A 17872-nucleotide genomic window follows, 5' to 3' on the forward strand; every position below is an offset into this window, starting at 1 on the left:
TGCTGGTACAATGAGGTTTAACCCAGCAGCTCTCTCCTCTGATTTGTCGAACACAGTGAATAACTCTAACGGTTAATTTTTAATATCCACAGTAAACTTGGAGCACATTTATCGCTGGCTCGTGTGGGATGTCAACAATAAAAGCTTCGTTGAAGTAGATTTAATGTCTTATATTTTGTAAAACGGTAGCAGAATCTGAAACTGATTTCCTCAATCTGTCCTTCAGACTCTAAAGCCATTGTGGATGGGAACCTAAAGCTGATCCTGGGTCTGGTCTGGACTCTGATCCTGCACTACTCCATCTCCATGCCGGTGTGGGAGGGCGAAGACGAAGAGGTTTGTCCCTCCGCAGGGATGTTTGGCCAAAAAAATATATCAGAAAACAAAGAATAGATTATGTGCGTTTGTTATCACATGCTGTGTTGTGTTGTTGTCTTTGTGTTCAGGCAGAGTCTAAGACACCTAAACAGCGTCTGCTGGGCTGGATCCAGTACAAAGTCCCGGATCTGCCCATCACCAACTTCAGCCAGGACTGGAGGAACGGAAAGGCACTGGGAGCGCTGGTGGACAGCTGTGCACCGGGTACGCTGTGTGTGTCTGTGTGTGTCTGTGTTTTAAGGCTGCAGGACTGTCTGTCTCGCATTAACTAACAGTGTTGACATGATGAAATGTTTTCTGTTGTGCTCCACTCCGAGAACGACGGAGGATGCGGTGCCGATGACGGTTGTGATTTGTGTGCGTGTCCTCCAGCCGAGCTCCTGCTGTTGTGTTGCTGTTAACGGTGTTGTGTTTCCTCTGCGGCTTGCAGGTCTGTGTCCAGACTGGGAGACCTGGGATCCGGTGAAACCGGTGGAGAACGCCACTGAGGCCATGCAGCTGGCTGATGACTGGCTGGGCATCCCGCAGGTTCGATTCCCTCTGATGGACACGGATAGCTTTATGATCCCAGCTCCTTCACAATAAAAGCCCTCAGGCCACCAAATATCTGAACGTAAACAGTTTGGACTTTCAGTGTGTAGCAGGATTTGTTCTCCAGAGGTCAAAGGTCACTGGCAGCATCTCACACAGGCTCTGTCTGGTTTCCTGAGCGTCCACAACAGAGGAAACTCTGAGCTGGAGTTTGTTTTTAGCACGCTTCTGATTGGAGCTGAGAGGACGCTGACAGCTGAAGTGGAAATTTTCTATAATGTTTATCTGTCAGGAAGTAATTAGTCAAATAACTAATGTACATCACTTCAGAAATGGAGAACAGATAGTCGCTGCTTCCTCATCACAGCTGGAGTTTCACCTTTGTTTCTGGTTTTTGTTCATCATGTAGAAAGATGAGCATTAATTATAAAGAACCATTTATTCAGATTTCTCTCTCTCACAGTGGCTGTATTACATTATGCTCCTGCTTCCTATCAGTCAGCTGACACCCTCTGGAAGTCTCCGCCAGAAAAAACATTACAAACTCCTCTGACACCTATGACGTCAATTTAGGACTTTTTTTTTTGGAAGGTGGTAACTATTATCCAAATTGAAATTTTACTCTGCTGAGTTTTTATCCCATGGAGCCGAATGCTTTGGAGTAAAACTTGAACATGACGTGAGTAGAAAGAAAGAGCGCTGACTGTGAAAGACGTCGGTGCGACTCAGAGTTCAGTGTCCTGGACTGAACCGAAGCGTTTGTCAGATTTCCTTCACGGCCTCATTTCCTCCTTGACTCATTCTTCATCTTCCTCTGTTACACACCTCTGCTGCGGACTGAAAGTTCAGCCGGGTCGCTGCGGAGTGTTTTTAGGGTCACTGATGAGGGTTTGATTTCTGGTTCAGCCTGAACAGAACGGGTATGCTGGAGGACGTGGACCTTTTCTCTGTTCTCTGGCTGGGCTGAGTTTGGGGCCTTACTTTAAATGATGGGATGTCTTCATGTTGCAGAATACAATGATATTTTAGACAAAAGTGTTCCTGCCAGCTTTGTGTCAGCAGTTTGCTGAAGGTCATTTCCTGTTTCAAGATAACAATGCCCCCCCCCTCATCCAGGACCACAGGGATCAGCTTCAGACCTCATTAATGCTCCGGGGGCTGAATGGGAACAAATCTCTGCAGCCAGGTTCCAAAATGTGTTGGGACAAAAACCTAGAAGGGTTGAGGCTAGAAATGAGAAGTTCAGGTGTCCAAATTCTTTTGGCCGGCTGTTGCATGCCTGTTACTGTGCGTCTTCTTTACAGTAGATATTCATTTGCTACCGTGGCTGGTGTAGTGTAAATGTGTTTTGGCTGCACACTGAGCTGTGTGAGGTTTGATACTGAAACTTTTCTAAAAATCTCGAGGTGTGGAGTCAGAAAACCTTCCAGGCGACATTCGATGCTATAAAGACTAACTTTTTTTTTAAGTGAGTCTGATTAGATGAGTGTTTATTGGAAGCCAAAGTTGAAACTGTCGTAAAGCAGTTTGGGGTTGAAATGAAGAACAGTCACTGATTAGACAGCAAAGATTTGTATGTTGAATAAGTTTATCTATCCAGTGTTTGTTTGTTGATTGGCAGCAGACACTCTATAGATTCAATGAAGGATCATCTGAACGCTGGTAAAAATATCTATCAGGGGAAAAGTCCAAATGGAGAATCATTCTCTATCAGGACCAGTTAGAGTTGAATACCTGACACAAGCTTTATCACACCGATGTAACAATCCATTTTATTATCATGAACCTGATTTATCTGAAGTGTGTGTTTGTGTTCAGGTGATCGCCCCAGAGGAGATCATTGACCCCAGCGTGGACGAGCAGTCTGTGATGACTTACCTGTCTCAGTTCCCCAAAGCCAAACTGAAGCCTGGAGCTCCACTCAAACCCAAACTCAACCCCAAGAAGGCTCGTGCATATGGACCAGGTACACACACACACACACACACACACACACAGCGTGTGCAGCATGAATACATTTATATAAAGAGAACCACACAAACTTCATCAGATGAGTTGGAACCACATTAGAACCAACAATAATACTGATCCTTAATTAACGGACTAATTCTTGAAGGGCCATCTGTTCTTCTGTCTTTCTGTTGGCAAATGGAAACACAGCTTGTCTGACAATGTGAGGAAGTCGGCAGCTGTTATTCTGAACAATGGTCATGGTCATAGCACGCACACAGAAAGATTGCGATCGTTACTCGTCCTCCATGTTGGACTGTAACCCCGACGAGGAGGAAGGAAATGCCTTCCAGATCTCACTCACTGTTCCCGTTCTTGTTCTGCAGGTATTGAACCGACGGGGAACAGAGTGCTGCGCCCCGCCGTGTTCACGGTGGACACGTTCAGTGCAGGTCAGGGTCAAGTCACCATCTACCTGGATCATCCGGACGGCACCAGAGAGGAGGTACCCACCAAATCCTCCTCCTGCTCTGATTTTTTTTTTTTTTTTTTTTTTTTTAAATGTTGAATCGTGTTCCTCAACTGCGATCTGACGGCTTATGAAAAAAACCTCTAACGTTTGTCTGTCGTTCAGCTGAAGCCGGAGCCCAACGAGGGCAAGAAGACGTACAGCGTCAGCTACGTTCCTCAGGTCATGGGAACTCACAAGGTGAACTCCCGCTTTGCTTTTAAAATGCAACATGAATCAGAACAGGAAGTGTTTTCTTAGAGGTCAGAGAATATGAACAGTTTTTTTTTTTTTTTTGTTGTTTCTAAGGTGACGGTGATGTTTGCCGGGCAGCAGATTCCGAAGAGTCCGTTTGAGGTGAACGTGGACAAAGCGCTGGGCGACGCCACCAAAGTCACAGTCAAAGGCCCGGGAATTGAGCCCGTGGGCAACATAGCAAACAAACCCACCTACTTCGACATCTACACTGCAGGTCAGAGACGCCTCAGTCGGCGCCGTCTGACTCAGAGCTTGATTCTTCAGTAAATACTTAACGGTTCGAGTTATAACTTCTGTAAGACCTGAAGGTTCAGCTTTCACTGAGTTCATCAAGGTCATCAGGGGTCAGCGGGAGAGCTGGCGATGAGGTCGGTGCTTCAATCTCCCGGCTCCTTCAGCAAGTGAACCCAAAAATCAGTTTTGTGTGTAAAGGTTGAAGTAATGTAAGATCTGATTGGGTGGATGTTATACTGTACAAAAAAAAAATCTGTTTCTGAGAAAGACAGAAAATAAGAAGCTCAGATTGTACATCAGCCAAAAATCGCTGTATTAGGAGTTTCTTTTTCTTTTGTTTTTGTTCCATAACAACTTCTGTTTGTCTCTTCGGTAAAGTTTCGTCTTCGTCTTGTCTCTTCTGCAGGAGCCGGCACCGGAGACGTGACGGCCATGATCCGAGACCCTCAGGGCCGCCAGAACAGCGTGGAGGTGATGATGGAGGATAAGGGCGACAGCACGTACCGCTGCTCCTACCGGCCCACGCAGGCCGGGCCGCACTCCGTCACCGTAACCTTCGGAGGCGTGGGGATCCCCAAGAGTCCCTTCGGCGTAGACGTGGGGCCTGGTGAGTCTCTTCAGCTTTGCCTGATTCTCCAAATGGACTCGTGTTTGGTTGTGAACGCCATGTGTCCTCTCTCTTTGTGTGAGCAGCCTGCATGCCGGGGGCCTGCAGGGCAACCGGTCGGGGTCTCCAGCCGTCGGGTCTGAGGGTGAAACAGGTCGGTGACTTCAAGGTGGACACCCGGAGCGCTGGCAGCGGAGACCTGAAGGTGCTCGTCAAAGGACCCAGTGAGTACGGTTCACTATGAGGCTCCGGTTGAACTGACTGCACTCTGGTCCTCTTTCTAATACCGAGCTCTGTCGTAGCTGCTGCGACGCCTTTGAGACATTGTCGTGACATTTTTTTTTTAGTTTTGATCATGATACCTTAAGAAGCCCCCTGACAGGTTCTTAGTTCAGCTTCTCACATCCGTTATGACCTGCTCATGTGGATTTGTGTCAAACGTTGCAGCATTTTCCCAAATGTATTTATTTCATTCTTTTTAAACCGCTCTTCTTATTGTGTGCGTGTGTTCAGAAGGCATCGAGGAGCCGGTGAAACAGACCTCCAGTCAGGACGGTGTGTTCTCCTATGAGTATTATCCAAATGGTCCTGGCAAATACACCGTCTCCATCACCTGGGGGGGTCAACACATCCCGAAGAGGTGAGCTGTAAACTGTGTGTGTGTGTTAAGGCATGACCTCAGCACATGACTTCATCTGATCTGAATGGCTGGATCCACGGGGGAATGAGGACGCTCATTCATTCTGTGTCACTTCTACGTAGAGCGGATTGTTGTGGTTCCCTATAGCAGATATTAGCAACAGTGTTGTTTCGGGGAGTTTCCCGGATTTCAGAGACGCCGTCTAAGTGCTTTTTGGCCCGGAGACAAACTCATCCAGTGACGCAATTTATTTTGTTTTTAAATATGTGTACGTGTACACACGCGTAAAGGAAATACCTGTGTATGCATCGTTAAAGAAAACAGACGTCTCTCTGAGGGCTCAGTCCTAATCCAGACCAGGCTCCATCAGGGGTCACACGAGGTCTGACAGTTCCCACAGTGAAGGCGCAGGCTGTAAATCTTCGGGGTTTTGAGAGGCTCAGTCCTGGTCCTGGCTGTCAGCTAACGCACAGGAAACACTCTCCTCCTGGTGTTTGTGCTCTGAACGCTGAGTTTTTGTGAAAGGAAATATAAATGATACTGGATGAAAGGAATTTAGGATACGTACAGGAAAATACAGCCAGCGGGGCCCAAAAGGATGACGTCTGGACCGCCTGTGGGTTTACTGGAACACCATCACCGATGTGAGGACATCTTTGTTTCCCGGTTTTAATGGTGGCTGACATTAAACGGTCAAATGGACGCTCCTTAAGCTCCCGCTTCCTTGAATCAGGAGACGTGAGCTCACCTGAAGGACTGAAATGAGAGATGGATGTGTCACACCTGCAGAGCTGAGGAGGAGGCCTGTCCTGGTGTTGGAAGTCAGGAGATTATAAACAATTTTAGTGGCTCGTTCAAACACACACGTTGCACCCATGTGTTGGAAAGTAGTTAGCCTCGTAGCTGACTGCATGCTGTGTGAGCGGAGAGCTGATAATGAGCTGTTAACACGTCGTACTAATTCCTCCTGAGCGACGTAACGGCAAATCTACAACAGGTCCTGTCGGTTCACTGTGAACTTAAAGACTATGAACATTTAGGTTAGGCTGTTTAAAAGGTGACGCGCTTCATCATTCAGACCTCACAAGAAGCTTAAATATCCAAATAAAACATGAGTAGACACGATGGACAATTGAGACATAACAAATGGTCCTTCATGTCAGTTTTAATGATAAGGCACTGAAGTGGTGGAGACATGAAATCAGCGCAGAGTAACAACACATAAAAAAAACTGTAGCAGCAGATAAAAACCTCTTTACAGCAAATCTGACACAGTGAAGGCTGATTCAGACTCTGACCTTCTAAACTGAATCCTTATCGAGCTCTTTTGTTCAAGTGACATTTTTCAAAACTTCAAATGTGAAAATTGCCTTGAAAAAGTTACGAAAAATAAATCATAATGTTTGAATTTTGGGAATATTACTAATGATTGCAATTAGTTTTATTAATGCTAAATTCTTTGTGTGCAGTTTCTTTTTTCGCCTTCACCGTGCAGACGGCGAAGAGGCCGACAGGAAACTCGGGTTACTGCGGCTGACCTGTTGATGTTGAAGGTTATACGTCACCTTCTGTGACCTGCCGAAACTCGGGTGTGAGTTTTAGACTTTTTGGAGTGAGGACAAAATGAAGGTCGAGGATTAAAAGACTCGGTTTGAGTTTAAAGTTTGATTCCGTTGGAATTCAGTATTCAGCTGTGAGGACTGAGATCCAGATAAAGACTCAGGGAACGTACGTGTGCGTGTCAGTAAATCAGAACAGGCCGTTCTGTGTCAAATAAAGCCAGTTTCCATCCGAGCATATTGAAGTATCAATCACACACTTCGACTTTCTCTGCACACACACAGCAACCTTGGTGCCTCACAGAACTGTAATCCAATCTTCTGCTTGTGTGTGTTTTGACAACCTCATGGTTGAGCTCAAGCTGTGTAGTGTTGCTCTCACACACACACACAGTTTTTCATATAGTTGTTTTAACGTTACCACAAAGACTACAGAGATATAATTTCCCTCATTTTGACACGTCCTCTTTCTCCTTTTTCAGTCCGTTCGAAGTGGCGGTGGGCCCGGAGGCGGGGCCTCAGCAGATCAGGGCCTGGGGTCCAGGCCTGGAGGGAGGCATTGTGGGTAAACCTGCAGCCTTTGTGGTGGAGTCCATTGGCACTGATGTTGGGGTGCTGGGTGAGTCCGCCATCCGACTCCGCTCAGCTGACGTTTCACTTGTAATCATGTTAGAGAGTAACTTTGTCATTTGAAAGGCTTGAATCTGGTTCTTTAGTGAGGATGAACAGAAAATGAATTTATACGTGATTCCTGTTTCTGCTGTTTTGTGTTTGACTCCAAATCGTTTGAGTCTTCTTCTTTCTCCTACTTGGCTACCTTCAACAACAACCAGATCTTGAGCCGTATTTGTATTATTAGAAGTTTGTACTTTTCTTCGGCCTCCTTATCGACGCGTTCTTGGATTGTGTCTCCAGCCGTGGACTATCAAACAAAACGCCGTCCAAACACGAAGCGTTTGTAGAACACGGTGAAGGTTGTTATGTCCCAGAAACGAAGGTGATGATTAGGAAAGGACTTTAGGTCCGATCTAATGTGGCCCGTCGCCTCCTCAGGATTCGCCATCGAGGGACCTTCTCAGGCTAAGATCGAGTGCGAAGACCAGAACGACGGGTCATGTGACGTCCGTTACTGGCCGACGGAGCCTGGCGAATATGCCGTCCACGTGACCTGCGACGAGGAGGACATCGAGCACAGCCCCTTCATGGCCCTCATCGTCCCTGACAACAAATCCAGCGAGCCCGACCAGGCGAGTGACTCGACCACACGGCGGACGTCGGCTGCATTCATGTGAGGTTCAAGTTTAGAGTTGAAGGTAACAACTCCTGGTTTCACGGTTGTAGGTCCAGGCGTACGGGCCGGGGCTCGAGAAGACCGGCTGCCTGGTCAACCAGTCCGCCGAGTTCACTGTCAACGCTAAGAATGCTGGGAAAGGACCTCTGAAGATCATGGCTCAGGTAGGAAGTTTAATTCATCTGTTCCTCTAGATGATTATTACGTTTCTTGTGACTCTGCAAGAACCTTTTTAGGGATTCAGGCATTTGAAATGTGTAAATATAATCAGTGGACGTAGAAGAAATCAGGGTTTCCTCGACGGTCTTCAGTTTTTGACTGGATTTGTTCTCATTCGTCTGTCAGGACGTTGAGGGACTTCCTGTGGAGGTGAAGGTGAGGAGTAAAGGTGAAGGCCTGTACTCCTGCTCCTACACGCCCAGCTCCCCTCTCAAACACACCGTGGCCGTCGCCTGGGGAGGAGTCAGCGTCCCCAACAGCCCCTTCAGGGTAAGCTGCCAATCACTGCACCCCGTCACCACAGGAAGTGAAACCCCGCCCAAATCTGGGGATGTGCTCGAAGCAGAAAGTGTTAAAGTTGTTCAAATCGAAACGTCGGTCAACAGCGAGCGCGTCAAAGCTGTCCGAGCTGAACCGACGGTGCAGTCAAAGAACGCTACTGAGAGCCGCAGCACTAAGAAAGCTTTGATTATCATCACGACATGCACTGAGGAGAGAAAGACTAAATTCATGTTTTAAAAAGGAAAACAAAACAAGTTGAGCTGCTTAAAAAAAAAAAAAAAAAAAAAAAAGCCATGAACAGTAAAATATGAGATATAAAAACATTTTAAATAATTTAATGAACACATAATAACAGAATGCCTGAAGTGTCTGAATTAATATTGTTAGATTATTATTTTTTTTTTAAATTAACTGAAGTACTGTGCAATCTACTAAAAACACCATTTAGTTGTGTAATTATTGTTCCATCGACAATGTGTCTCCACAGACTCAGCATCTGTAACACACACACACACACACACACACACACACACACACACTCTCTCTGGATTGATATCCATGTTATCTAACTCTGACTCATCAGTAAGGCTAATTATCTTCTATCAGGTAAAGCTGTGCTCCTTAATCAGATGTGCGACCGTCAGAGTGGAGTGTCATGTGATTTGTGTTGTCATTAACTTTGTCATTGTCGACTAAAAACTGCCTGTCAGATTGTGACTGTTTAACTAATCATTCACACTGTCTTATTTTAATTAGCTTTTTGTTTTAGTTTACTCATTAACAACACTAACTGTAACCCGTCTGTGTGTGCGTGCACTGTAACAAGCTTTGGTTTGTTTTGTTTTGTTTTGTTTTTTTTTGGTGTTTTTTTTTTCTTCACAAATCGAATCTTTTTTAATTTTGTTTATGAACATAATTAATTTTAGACTGAAGCTGATTTAATCATGTACACTAAGCTGCCTTCTCTGATTTATAACAACTGTCCACGCATCGTCATTCATTCATTCATTCATTCATTCATTCATTTTGGAGGCCTCGCAGGAACTTCACTAAACTGAACTGCTGTGATCCGAAACACAAACCAGTCAGGAGCTTCTTTCGTTTAGAACGGCAATAATATTTATTTGCTCTCAGAGATAATTTTTTAGGGGGTCCTGATGAAAGTTCAATAGATGAAATCAGTTAATCATGATGTGATGTGTAAATGTTCATTTGTAGCTCAAACGCTGAAATAACATCTGTGATCGACTAAACTGCCACATCTGGTTTTTACAGAGCGCTTGTTCAAAGACATTAAGTTTAATTTCAGCTTAAATGGTTGATCTGATTTGAGCAAATTGGAAAATGTTAAATGTTTGTATGAAAATAATGATGCAATGGCTGAGACATTGTTTACCATATTTTTCCCTTTTTGTCAGTCTTTCCTCCTCAACAGCGACCAATTTCCCTACAGATAAATGTCACGCAAGGAAAAAAACAAACACAAAAATAATGGCATTTTAAGAAAAAAGATTTTGGATCACGTTCACTTGACTGGTCTGCGGCACAAAGAAATGAGCTTGGGCCGCTCGGTACACTAACACAGCTTTCTCAGTTTGCATGTTTCCTTCAGATTCAGTGTGTTGAGCTCTCTCACCGCAGCGTTTGACATTTCCTTTAGGAGCCAGTTCAACAAAAGCCACATCTGTAGTTGGTGTCCAAATAACACAACCGTAAGTGCATGTTGGTGGGCAGTCAGAAGTCAGAGGGACGGAGTCTGTGTTTCGGACTCACTTTGAAACGATCTTCAGATGCTGACTGAATGAAAAAGAAATAATTGGACACTTTTTTTCAGATGAATTTTTAAATTTTTGAGCGGTTCAGTTGAGTGAAGCTCTGCTGTCATTTTAGCTGCTCTCAGGTCGAGCTCTGTTTTGTTTGCAAAGTCATTTTTGCTCCTGGTAAGTGAAAACATTTTCACTTCATGTGGTATTCTATTCTGAAACGAGAGAAACAAACCAAACGGAGTGAAAATGGTTTTCCTTCACAGATGTACGATGTGCCAGCCTTTCTGGACTGCGCTTGTAACCACCTTCAGCTTTGTGTCTTTAATCACAGTCTGGGACTGATTTGCTCTGCAGTCGTTGGCTGTAGTGTTATGATTTTGTTTGTCAGCCGTCTTCCCTTCCTTGTTGTTTTAAGGCGTTTATAGTTCCACCCGCAGGGTAAATATATGTCATGAGAAACTGCCAGTGGGCCTCAGATATGTTTGCTGACATGTTTGTGGTGCTGTTCAAGAACGCATGCTGATGCCAACAGGCTTTAGGAGTTGACAAAGACATTCCTTTCTTATAAGACGGCAGCTGTACAAAATCCAAAGGTTGCAGGATAAAAGCCATTGATTGAAATTTGCTCGTGTGATTGAAGGAGAATGAGACTCTTTGTGTGTCCCGACCTGAAGAGTCTACAGGGCAGTGCTTCCTCGTCCTCTCAGGGCTGAGGACGAGCTTTGTGCTGGTCCACAAACATTTCATCTGGTCCCGTGAAGTTTCTACTTGTCTGAAAAGTATTATTCCAGGTTTATGGCTGATGTCACTGTGATGAATCAGCAGGCTTGTTGCGAGCTGCAGCAGGCTGCCTGGCTCCGACTGCACCTTTTTAATGTTAGCGCTGGAGATGGAAAGAGTAAACGGTCACACCCAGCAGCTCCCAGCTCAGCACGGCTGGGAACCAACAGCTACAGGACAGACACCTTCAGCAAGCCAAAGTAGACGAGGGGTTTCAGTTTGGATGGAAAACAGCACCAACCTGCAGCTGTTTGATGGCATGAAACCCAAACTAAAAACAAAATCTTCTAAAGTAAACTCAATCCACAAAGAGCTTCTGCAACAACATTTTTTTTTTTTTTTTTTTTTTTTTTAAATAATCCGAGTGTTTGACTGCTCTGAGGGTTTATGTTGCTTGTGGCGGAAAAAGAAGCTTGTTGAAGGATGGTGATCTGTGTGATACAAGTTTACAGAGTGACTTTAGAGCCAAAGTATTTTTTTTAATCATGAATCTTTTTGTAACTAACATGTTTGATTGAAACTTTAATCATCAGTTGTACTAAAATCCGTCCAATCACATTCCCTTAAAAATCCAAAACTGGAGGTTAGATTGGTTTCAATAAATGCTGAGATGTAATTTAAATGTTTTACTGTGTTGTTTGGTTCATTGTCTTTAGTTTGGAGGAACTTGTAACCTAATTATTTCATTTTCATTGTCAAAGCAGAGATATGGGACTGATGTCCGTCAGGATCTCACACACTGAAACGACACTCTGACCTTAAATATGACCTCAACATTTACATAAAATACTGTGAAGGGGGAAAAAAGAAAATGGTGGTTGCTGTGTGACTGACAGTACATTTTAAGGAATTATAATTTAATTTGGATGACAATTAAACCTCTTTACAAAAATGAAAGCATCCCTTCAAAATGAATATCAGCCACCTCCTTACATTTCTGGCTTATTCTTCCTTGTGTTTTGACTTACTGACTTATTTTAGGGCTAAAACTTAAATTAAATGGCCGTAAAATAAATTTTGTCAGCATCTTCTTGGAATCGTTGATTTGTCTTTCAAATTTCTTTAACATTTAGCAACAATGCTTGATAGTCGTCAAGTAAATATTCCCTGGTTCAACTTTAATGACCTCATAAAGACGACATCTATCATTCCTGTTATGTCCAAATCCAGCCAGAATCCAAATGAATCAAAATAAAGGACAACTTTCTACAGCAAATCTCAACTATAAGTATTATGAGACTGAGAACTAGTATCTCCGTGATGGAGCCTTGCGGTACTCCTTGTTTTGTGTTCAGTGTTTGTAATAACACAAAACACCTAACAGTTGACTAACCTTTTTAAGTGACTGATGTTTTTTTTTTTTTTTTTTTTGTTTTGTTTCTGTGGTTGCAGGTGACTGTGGGTAAAGGCAGCCACCCCAACATGGTGAAGGTGTTCGGTCCCGGAGTGGAGAGAACGGGACTGAAGGCCAACGAGCCCACACACTTTACTGTGGACTGTTCAGGAGCTGGAGACGGTAACACACACACACACACACACACACACACACACACAGGGTAACAATTAAGGCAGGAAATCCCAACAGATTGTTTTATTTGGTGTGACAGCAGTTTCCATCTGTGTAAGAACAACACAGAGGAACAATCACACACCAAACAACTCACAGCTACGAACATTTATACACACACACGCACTCACCCATATATTGTCTGGGAGTGATTACAGACACACACATATTCCTTTCCCTGGTATGTCCTGGCAATGAGCTCAAGACAGAAACATCCTGACAGGAAATTCATCACTCTGACCTTCCTGAGCAGAGAAGCGAACACGCAGGTTTCAGCTACCTGCACAAAATACAAAAGCACATTCGCTGCTCACTTTATCAGGAATACCACACCAACTTTGGCTCAGGCCTCACTGCCAGGTCTCTGTTGGAATCGGGGGACTGAAACCAGTTTTACATGAATGATCAGGCTAGAAGTAAAAATGGTGATTGTGGCCATCAGGAGATGCAAGTAGTTAGAAATAATGTTCAGGTAGACGAATGCTACAATGCTAACACGTGAAAATAAAGTGGTGAACATGGGAAGCAACACAACAGCCTTTTCTGCGCAGAGCTGCTGTTGGGTTGAGCTTTACAGACTCATGCAAACGTCTGATACATTATTCTCTAATCTGACTTGGGCTTAGACCTGCAGAAGGCCTCCTTCTAACGCAGGAGGAAAACGCCCTCACTGTTGTTGGTTTGCTTCATGCAAGTCCTTTAATGTCTCTTCGTGGACTTTTGAGGTCTTTTGGGGTCCTAGTTGTTTGAACTGTCAGGAGCCAGTCTCACTTGATTTTCAGCTTTGCTTTGCGATTGCGATATGACCCGTTTCTTGGTCTCATTCCTCTCATACTGTGAGTCCCTCTCTGCTCTGATTGACGGCTCAGACATGCAGATCGTTGTTCACACTGGAGATGTCGTCAGCGCAGCATCCAGCAGGCGAAGTGTTGCTGGAATGAATACGTCAAATGAACGGACAGCCGGAAACCAAATCAGTCCAGCACCCCCTTGTGTCTCTACACTGAAAGTTTGTCTCGTTCTTTTGTTTTGGGGGGGAGTCCAGTAACGTGTGTGTGTGTGTGTGTGTGTGATTCAGGTGATGTCAGCGTGGGCATCAAGTGCGACGCCAACATGGTCGGAGACAAAGAGGCGGATGTGGATTTCGACATTATCCCCAACGCCAACGATACATTCACCGTCAAGTACATCCCTCCTGCTGCTGGAAGGCTCACCGTTAAAGTCCTGTTCACTGACAAAGTACGCTGTCTCTCTCGCACACGCACACACACACAGCTCAACGCCACACATTCAGTCATTGCGGTAAATTTCAATGTGTATGTTTCCATGCAGGAAGTTCCACACAGCCCCTTCACAGTCAAAGTTGATCCTTCCCATGATGCATCAAAGGTTAAAGCAGAAGGTCCTGGACTGGCGCGCACTGGTGAGAGAGAGACACACACACACACACACACACACACACACACACACACACACACACACACACACAGTCCTGATGACCCGCTGACTGTTGCACTTTTCTTCTACCCGTGCAGGTGTGGAGAGCGGGAAGCCGACTCATTTCACAGTGTTGACTAAAGGAGCCGGTAAAGCGCCGCTGGACGTCTCCTTCTCCTCTTCCGTCAAAGACTTTGACATCATCGACAACTACGACTACTCTCAGACAGTCAAATACACACCTGTACAACAGGTACGTCCAACCCGCAGCTGTGCAAAACTTTACTTCCTGTCCTCTGAGGTAACTCTTCACTCTGCGTTCAGGGGGAGATGACGATCTTGGTGAAGTTTGGAGGAGATCCCATCGCCAAGAGTCCTTTCACAGTCGGCGTCGCGGCCCCTTTGGACCTGAGCAAGGTCACCGTGGACAACCTGGAAGGACGTAAGAAACCTCACTTTTTCTTCTCCTTTCAGCAAGATTTTCACCGTGTTGCGTAAAGTTTAGTTTTTATTTTGTTTTTTTTTTTCCCCCAAATCAGCAAACACAGAGGATAAAACGTTTTAATTTTGATTCATTTTAATTACAAAGGAAGTGTTTAATGTTGATGGACCCTCCCTGGGAGGATCTCCTCTGATGATGGATGGATGAATGAATGAATGATCATTTCAGGAGTGGAGGTTGATCAGGAGCAGAAGTTTGTGGTTGACACCAAAGGTGCAGGGGGTCAAGGTCACCTGGAGGTGGAGGTGGTGAGTTTTTTTTTATTTATTTTTTTTATTTTTTTTATATTATTATTACTCTTGATCTCATGCTTTAGTAAACAGGGTGACAACATCAGAGACTGTGGGGTAAATAAAGGATGATTAGTCCAACAAAGCTCCTTCTTTCCTGATAAGATGATAATCTTTTTTTGTCCCTCGGATGGTGAGATTTGCATCTTACAGCAGCAATGAAAACAAAAACCGAAAACACAGATTTTAAATGGCTAATAAATTTAAAAACTAAATTAACCACCAAATTTTTGCATAAATGTTTGACATTGACCTTTTTGTTTTGTAGCTGAGTCCCAGTCAGCGGACGGTGCTCTGTAAAGTGGAGCCTCAGCCCAGTAAAGCTGACGTCAGTTTGGTCCGTTACACCCCCACAGAGGAGGGGGTGTACGCCGTCAACGTGTCCTACGACGGACACCCCATCCCCGGGAGCCCCTTCCCCGTGGAGGCCCAGCTGCCTCCGGACCCGAGCAAGGTAACATCGTTCACCATATTCTTTTACTTTTGTTTAGATTTACTCTGTTTGGCCTTTTTCTTTTTTTTAAGTTTCAGTAGAACTAGAAAATCAAAAGGAACAATTTCTTTATTTTTATATTTTTATTTATTTCCACGCATTGATGTTCATCAGAATGAATGTTTACAGGATAATGTGATCAGAAAAAGAGAAAGCATGTCAGTAAAGGTTGAACACGATGCAGTGGTTTTGATTTCCACATAATTATGTCATAGTTTTAGTTTGATTTGTTTGTTGTAAATCCAGAATGTCTTGTAGCTCTTTCTCTTAAATTAGAAGGAAAAACCACATGAGGTTTGGAATGTCAGTGAATGACGCCTGGAGACAAAATAAATGGGGGAAAAACATCAACAAAAAATACAAACAATGCAATAAAAGTGGCTGCACCCCTTCGTCATTCCCTCCTGCCCCTCCTCCAGGTGAAGGCCTTCGGTCCAGGTCTGAAAGGAGGTTTGGTGGGAAATCCAGCGGAGTTCACCATCGACACCAAAGGTGCCGGCACCGGAGGTCTGGGCCTGACGGTGGAGGGGCCGACCGAGGCCAAAATCGAGTGCTCGGACAACGGCGACGGTACCTGCTCCGTCTCTTACCTGCCCACCGAGCCCGGAGACTACCTGGTTAACATCCTGTTTGAGGAGGTCCACATCCCGGGCTCGCCCTTCAGAGCAGACATCCAGATGCCCTTTGACCCCACCAAGGTGGTGGCATCCGGGTCAGGGCTGAAGAGAGCCAAGGTGAGAGCCGGGAGACGTAAACACTCTGACTCATTCCACCTCTCAGCTCCGTCGAACATTTTTCCGAGCTCAATGAGGAAATTCTGTATTTGGTGTGTCCGTGCAGGTTGGAGAGACCAGCGTGGTGAATGTGGACTGTTCCCGGGCCGGACCGGGTCAGCTCACCCTGGAGGCCGTACCGGACTCCTCCCCCAGCAGCCCGAGCGGCTCCACTCCCGGTTCAGGTAACAAAGCTCTTCGTTCACCACCACTGACCTGTCACCTGGGGGCTCATATTTTAGTTTCAGTTCATTTCTATGAAAGTCCAAACTTGCGGCAGACACGGCCATCGTCTGCTTTGAAAGGAGCAATTCAATGTTTAGGAAATGAGCTGTGGCACAAAGAAGGTTGATACCAGCTGCATGTTTCACCACTAAATATGTGACTGAGTCTGGAAACAGAGGAAACTACAAGGTTCTCCAAAGGTAACGAGATCTGCATCTCAGAACCTCGACAGCTTGAATGAAGTCACTTTGTCTTATTAGATTAATTTGTACCAAGAGTCGGACTATTTCCTGGCCAGACGCTGAAACTCGCTGGTGTCTCCACTGGTTGAGTAGAAGGAAATAAGATCTAATGTGTTTTAAGTGACATGATGATTTACTGTAGCTGGATTTTATTATGGATCATCGCATGAAGAATGTGAATCGAGGCTGTTTTCCATCACGAATGCTCGTTAGTTGTTGGAGCATCGTGCTGCAGCCTGTTGGTGGTCTGTCCCTGTTTTTGGGGCTGTTCAAGTCTGATTCTCCTCCAGGTTGTTAACGAATCTTCAGTTTCATTTTCTGTCGTGTTGTTCCAGGTCTGAAAGCTAAGACGGAGGGGGTGGACAACAAAGATGGGACCTACACCGTCACCTACATCCCTCTGACCTCCGGCATGTACACTCTGCTGCTGAAGTACGGCGGAAAGGCCGTCCCCGGGTTCCCCGCAAAGGTTGTGGTGGATCCTGCCGTCGACACCTCCAAAGTCAAAGTGTTTGGACCTGGAGTGGAGGGTGAAGGTGCCGTTTTGATCCGTTGGCAAATAAAATCTCAAAAAATAAAATATTAAATCAATCAAGTAATAGCTACGCAAGAATTACAGATTACAGTTTAATGCTACATAAAAAAAAAATGACGGAGACCAGATCATTATGAATGAGTTAAATATTTATTGACTTGACCATCGAACTTCAGGCTTTAAGGCCTCTTTGTGTCAGACAGTCGAGTGTGAAGAGACAATGAAAACAAAACTAATCAACTTCTGCACACAACTTCCTCCCTCTGTTCTTCTTCAGCTGTCTTCAGAGAGGCCACCACAGAGTTCACGGTGGACGCCCGTCCTCTGACCCGGCGAGGAGGGGACCATGTGAAGGCGGAGGTCCGAAACCCGTCTGGAGCGCTGACGGACTGTCAGGTGACAGACAAAGCGGATGGCACCTACGGTGTGGAGTACACTCCCTTTGAAAATGGTAACGCACCTCATGGCTGTAAAGCTGCCGTCGTTTCCTCTGCGACCCGTCAGGGCGTCGGGTTCATCAGCTGCTGTCCGTCCTCATTTGTGTTTCAGGCGTCCATACCGTTCAGGTTCTGTATGACGACACGCCGGTTCCTAAGAGCCCCTTCCAGGTGTCTGTGACGGAGGGATGTGACCCCAGCAGAGTCGTGGCCACCGGCCCCGGGCTCCAACAAGGCCTGACCGAGAAGCCCAACAACTTCAGCATCATCACCAGGTAACGCCGGTGGACCGAGTACACACTTTGCTAAAGGAAGAGTTGATGAACTTCAGAAGAAGCTGTCGCTGATTTCACGTTCGTTGACCTTCT

The 17872-nt window shown here is 45.2% G+C and overlaps 1 protein-coding gene across 2 annotated transcripts in view; it reads left to right on the top strand.

The window, feature by feature from the left end:
• The first annotated feature begins 222 nt into the window (after positions 1 to 222).
• The window catches only part of LOC115044188 (filamin-B-like), a 32020-nt gene continuing 14370 nt past the window's right edge, over positions 223 to 17872 (top strand). For both annotated transcript variants that reach the window (XM_029503095.1, XM_029503096.1), the window contains exons 1-26: positions 223 to 336; positions 447 to 582; positions 809 to 906; positions 2728 to 2875; positions 3246 to 3364; positions 3494 to 3568; positions 3677 to 3839; positions 4266 to 4466; positions 4553 to 4690; positions 4980 to 5106; positions 7148 to 7284; positions 7719 to 7912; positions 8007 to 8120; positions 8302 to 8445; positions 12396 to 12519; positions 13649 to 13809; positions 13903 to 13993; positions 14106 to 14260; positions 14332 to 14449; positions 14678 to 14757; positions 15068 to 15253; positions 15712 to 16026; positions 16133 to 16250; positions 16868 to 17068; positions 17345 to 17518; positions 17617 to 17779. In XM_029503095.1, coding sequence (XP_029358955.1) covers positions 307 to 336; positions 447 to 582; positions 809 to 906; positions 2728 to 2875; positions 3246 to 3364; positions 3494 to 3568; positions 3677 to 3839; positions 4266 to 4466; positions 4553 to 4690; positions 4980 to 5106; positions 7148 to 7284; positions 7719 to 7912; positions 8007 to 8120; positions 8302 to 8445; positions 12396 to 12519; positions 13649 to 13809; positions 13903 to 13993; positions 14106 to 14260; positions 14332 to 14449; positions 14678 to 14757; positions 15068 to 15253; positions 15712 to 16026; positions 16133 to 16250; positions 16868 to 17068; positions 17345 to 17518; positions 17617 to 17779 — 3710 coding nt within the window. In that variant the 5' untranslated portion in view covers positions 223 to 306. The remainder of the gene's footprint in view (positions 337 to 446; positions 583 to 808; positions 907 to 2727; positions 2876 to 3245; positions 3365 to 3493; positions 3569 to 3676; positions 3840 to 4265; positions 4467 to 4552; positions 4691 to 4979; positions 5107 to 7147; positions 7285 to 7718; positions 7913 to 8006; positions 8121 to 8301; positions 8446 to 12395; positions 12520 to 13648; positions 13810 to 13902; positions 13994 to 14105; positions 14261 to 14331; positions 14450 to 14677; positions 14758 to 15067; positions 15254 to 15711; positions 16027 to 16132; positions 16251 to 16867; positions 17069 to 17344; positions 17519 to 17616; positions 17780 to 17872) is intronic.

Source organism: Echeneis naucrates, chromosome 5 (genome assembly GCF_900963305.1).
Source record: "Echeneis naucrates chromosome 5, fEcheNa1.1, whole genome shotgun sequence".
In the NCBI taxonomy this organism is placed as follows: Eukaryota; Metazoa; Chordata; class Actinopteri; order Carangiformes; family Echeneidae; genus Echeneis; species Echeneis naucrates.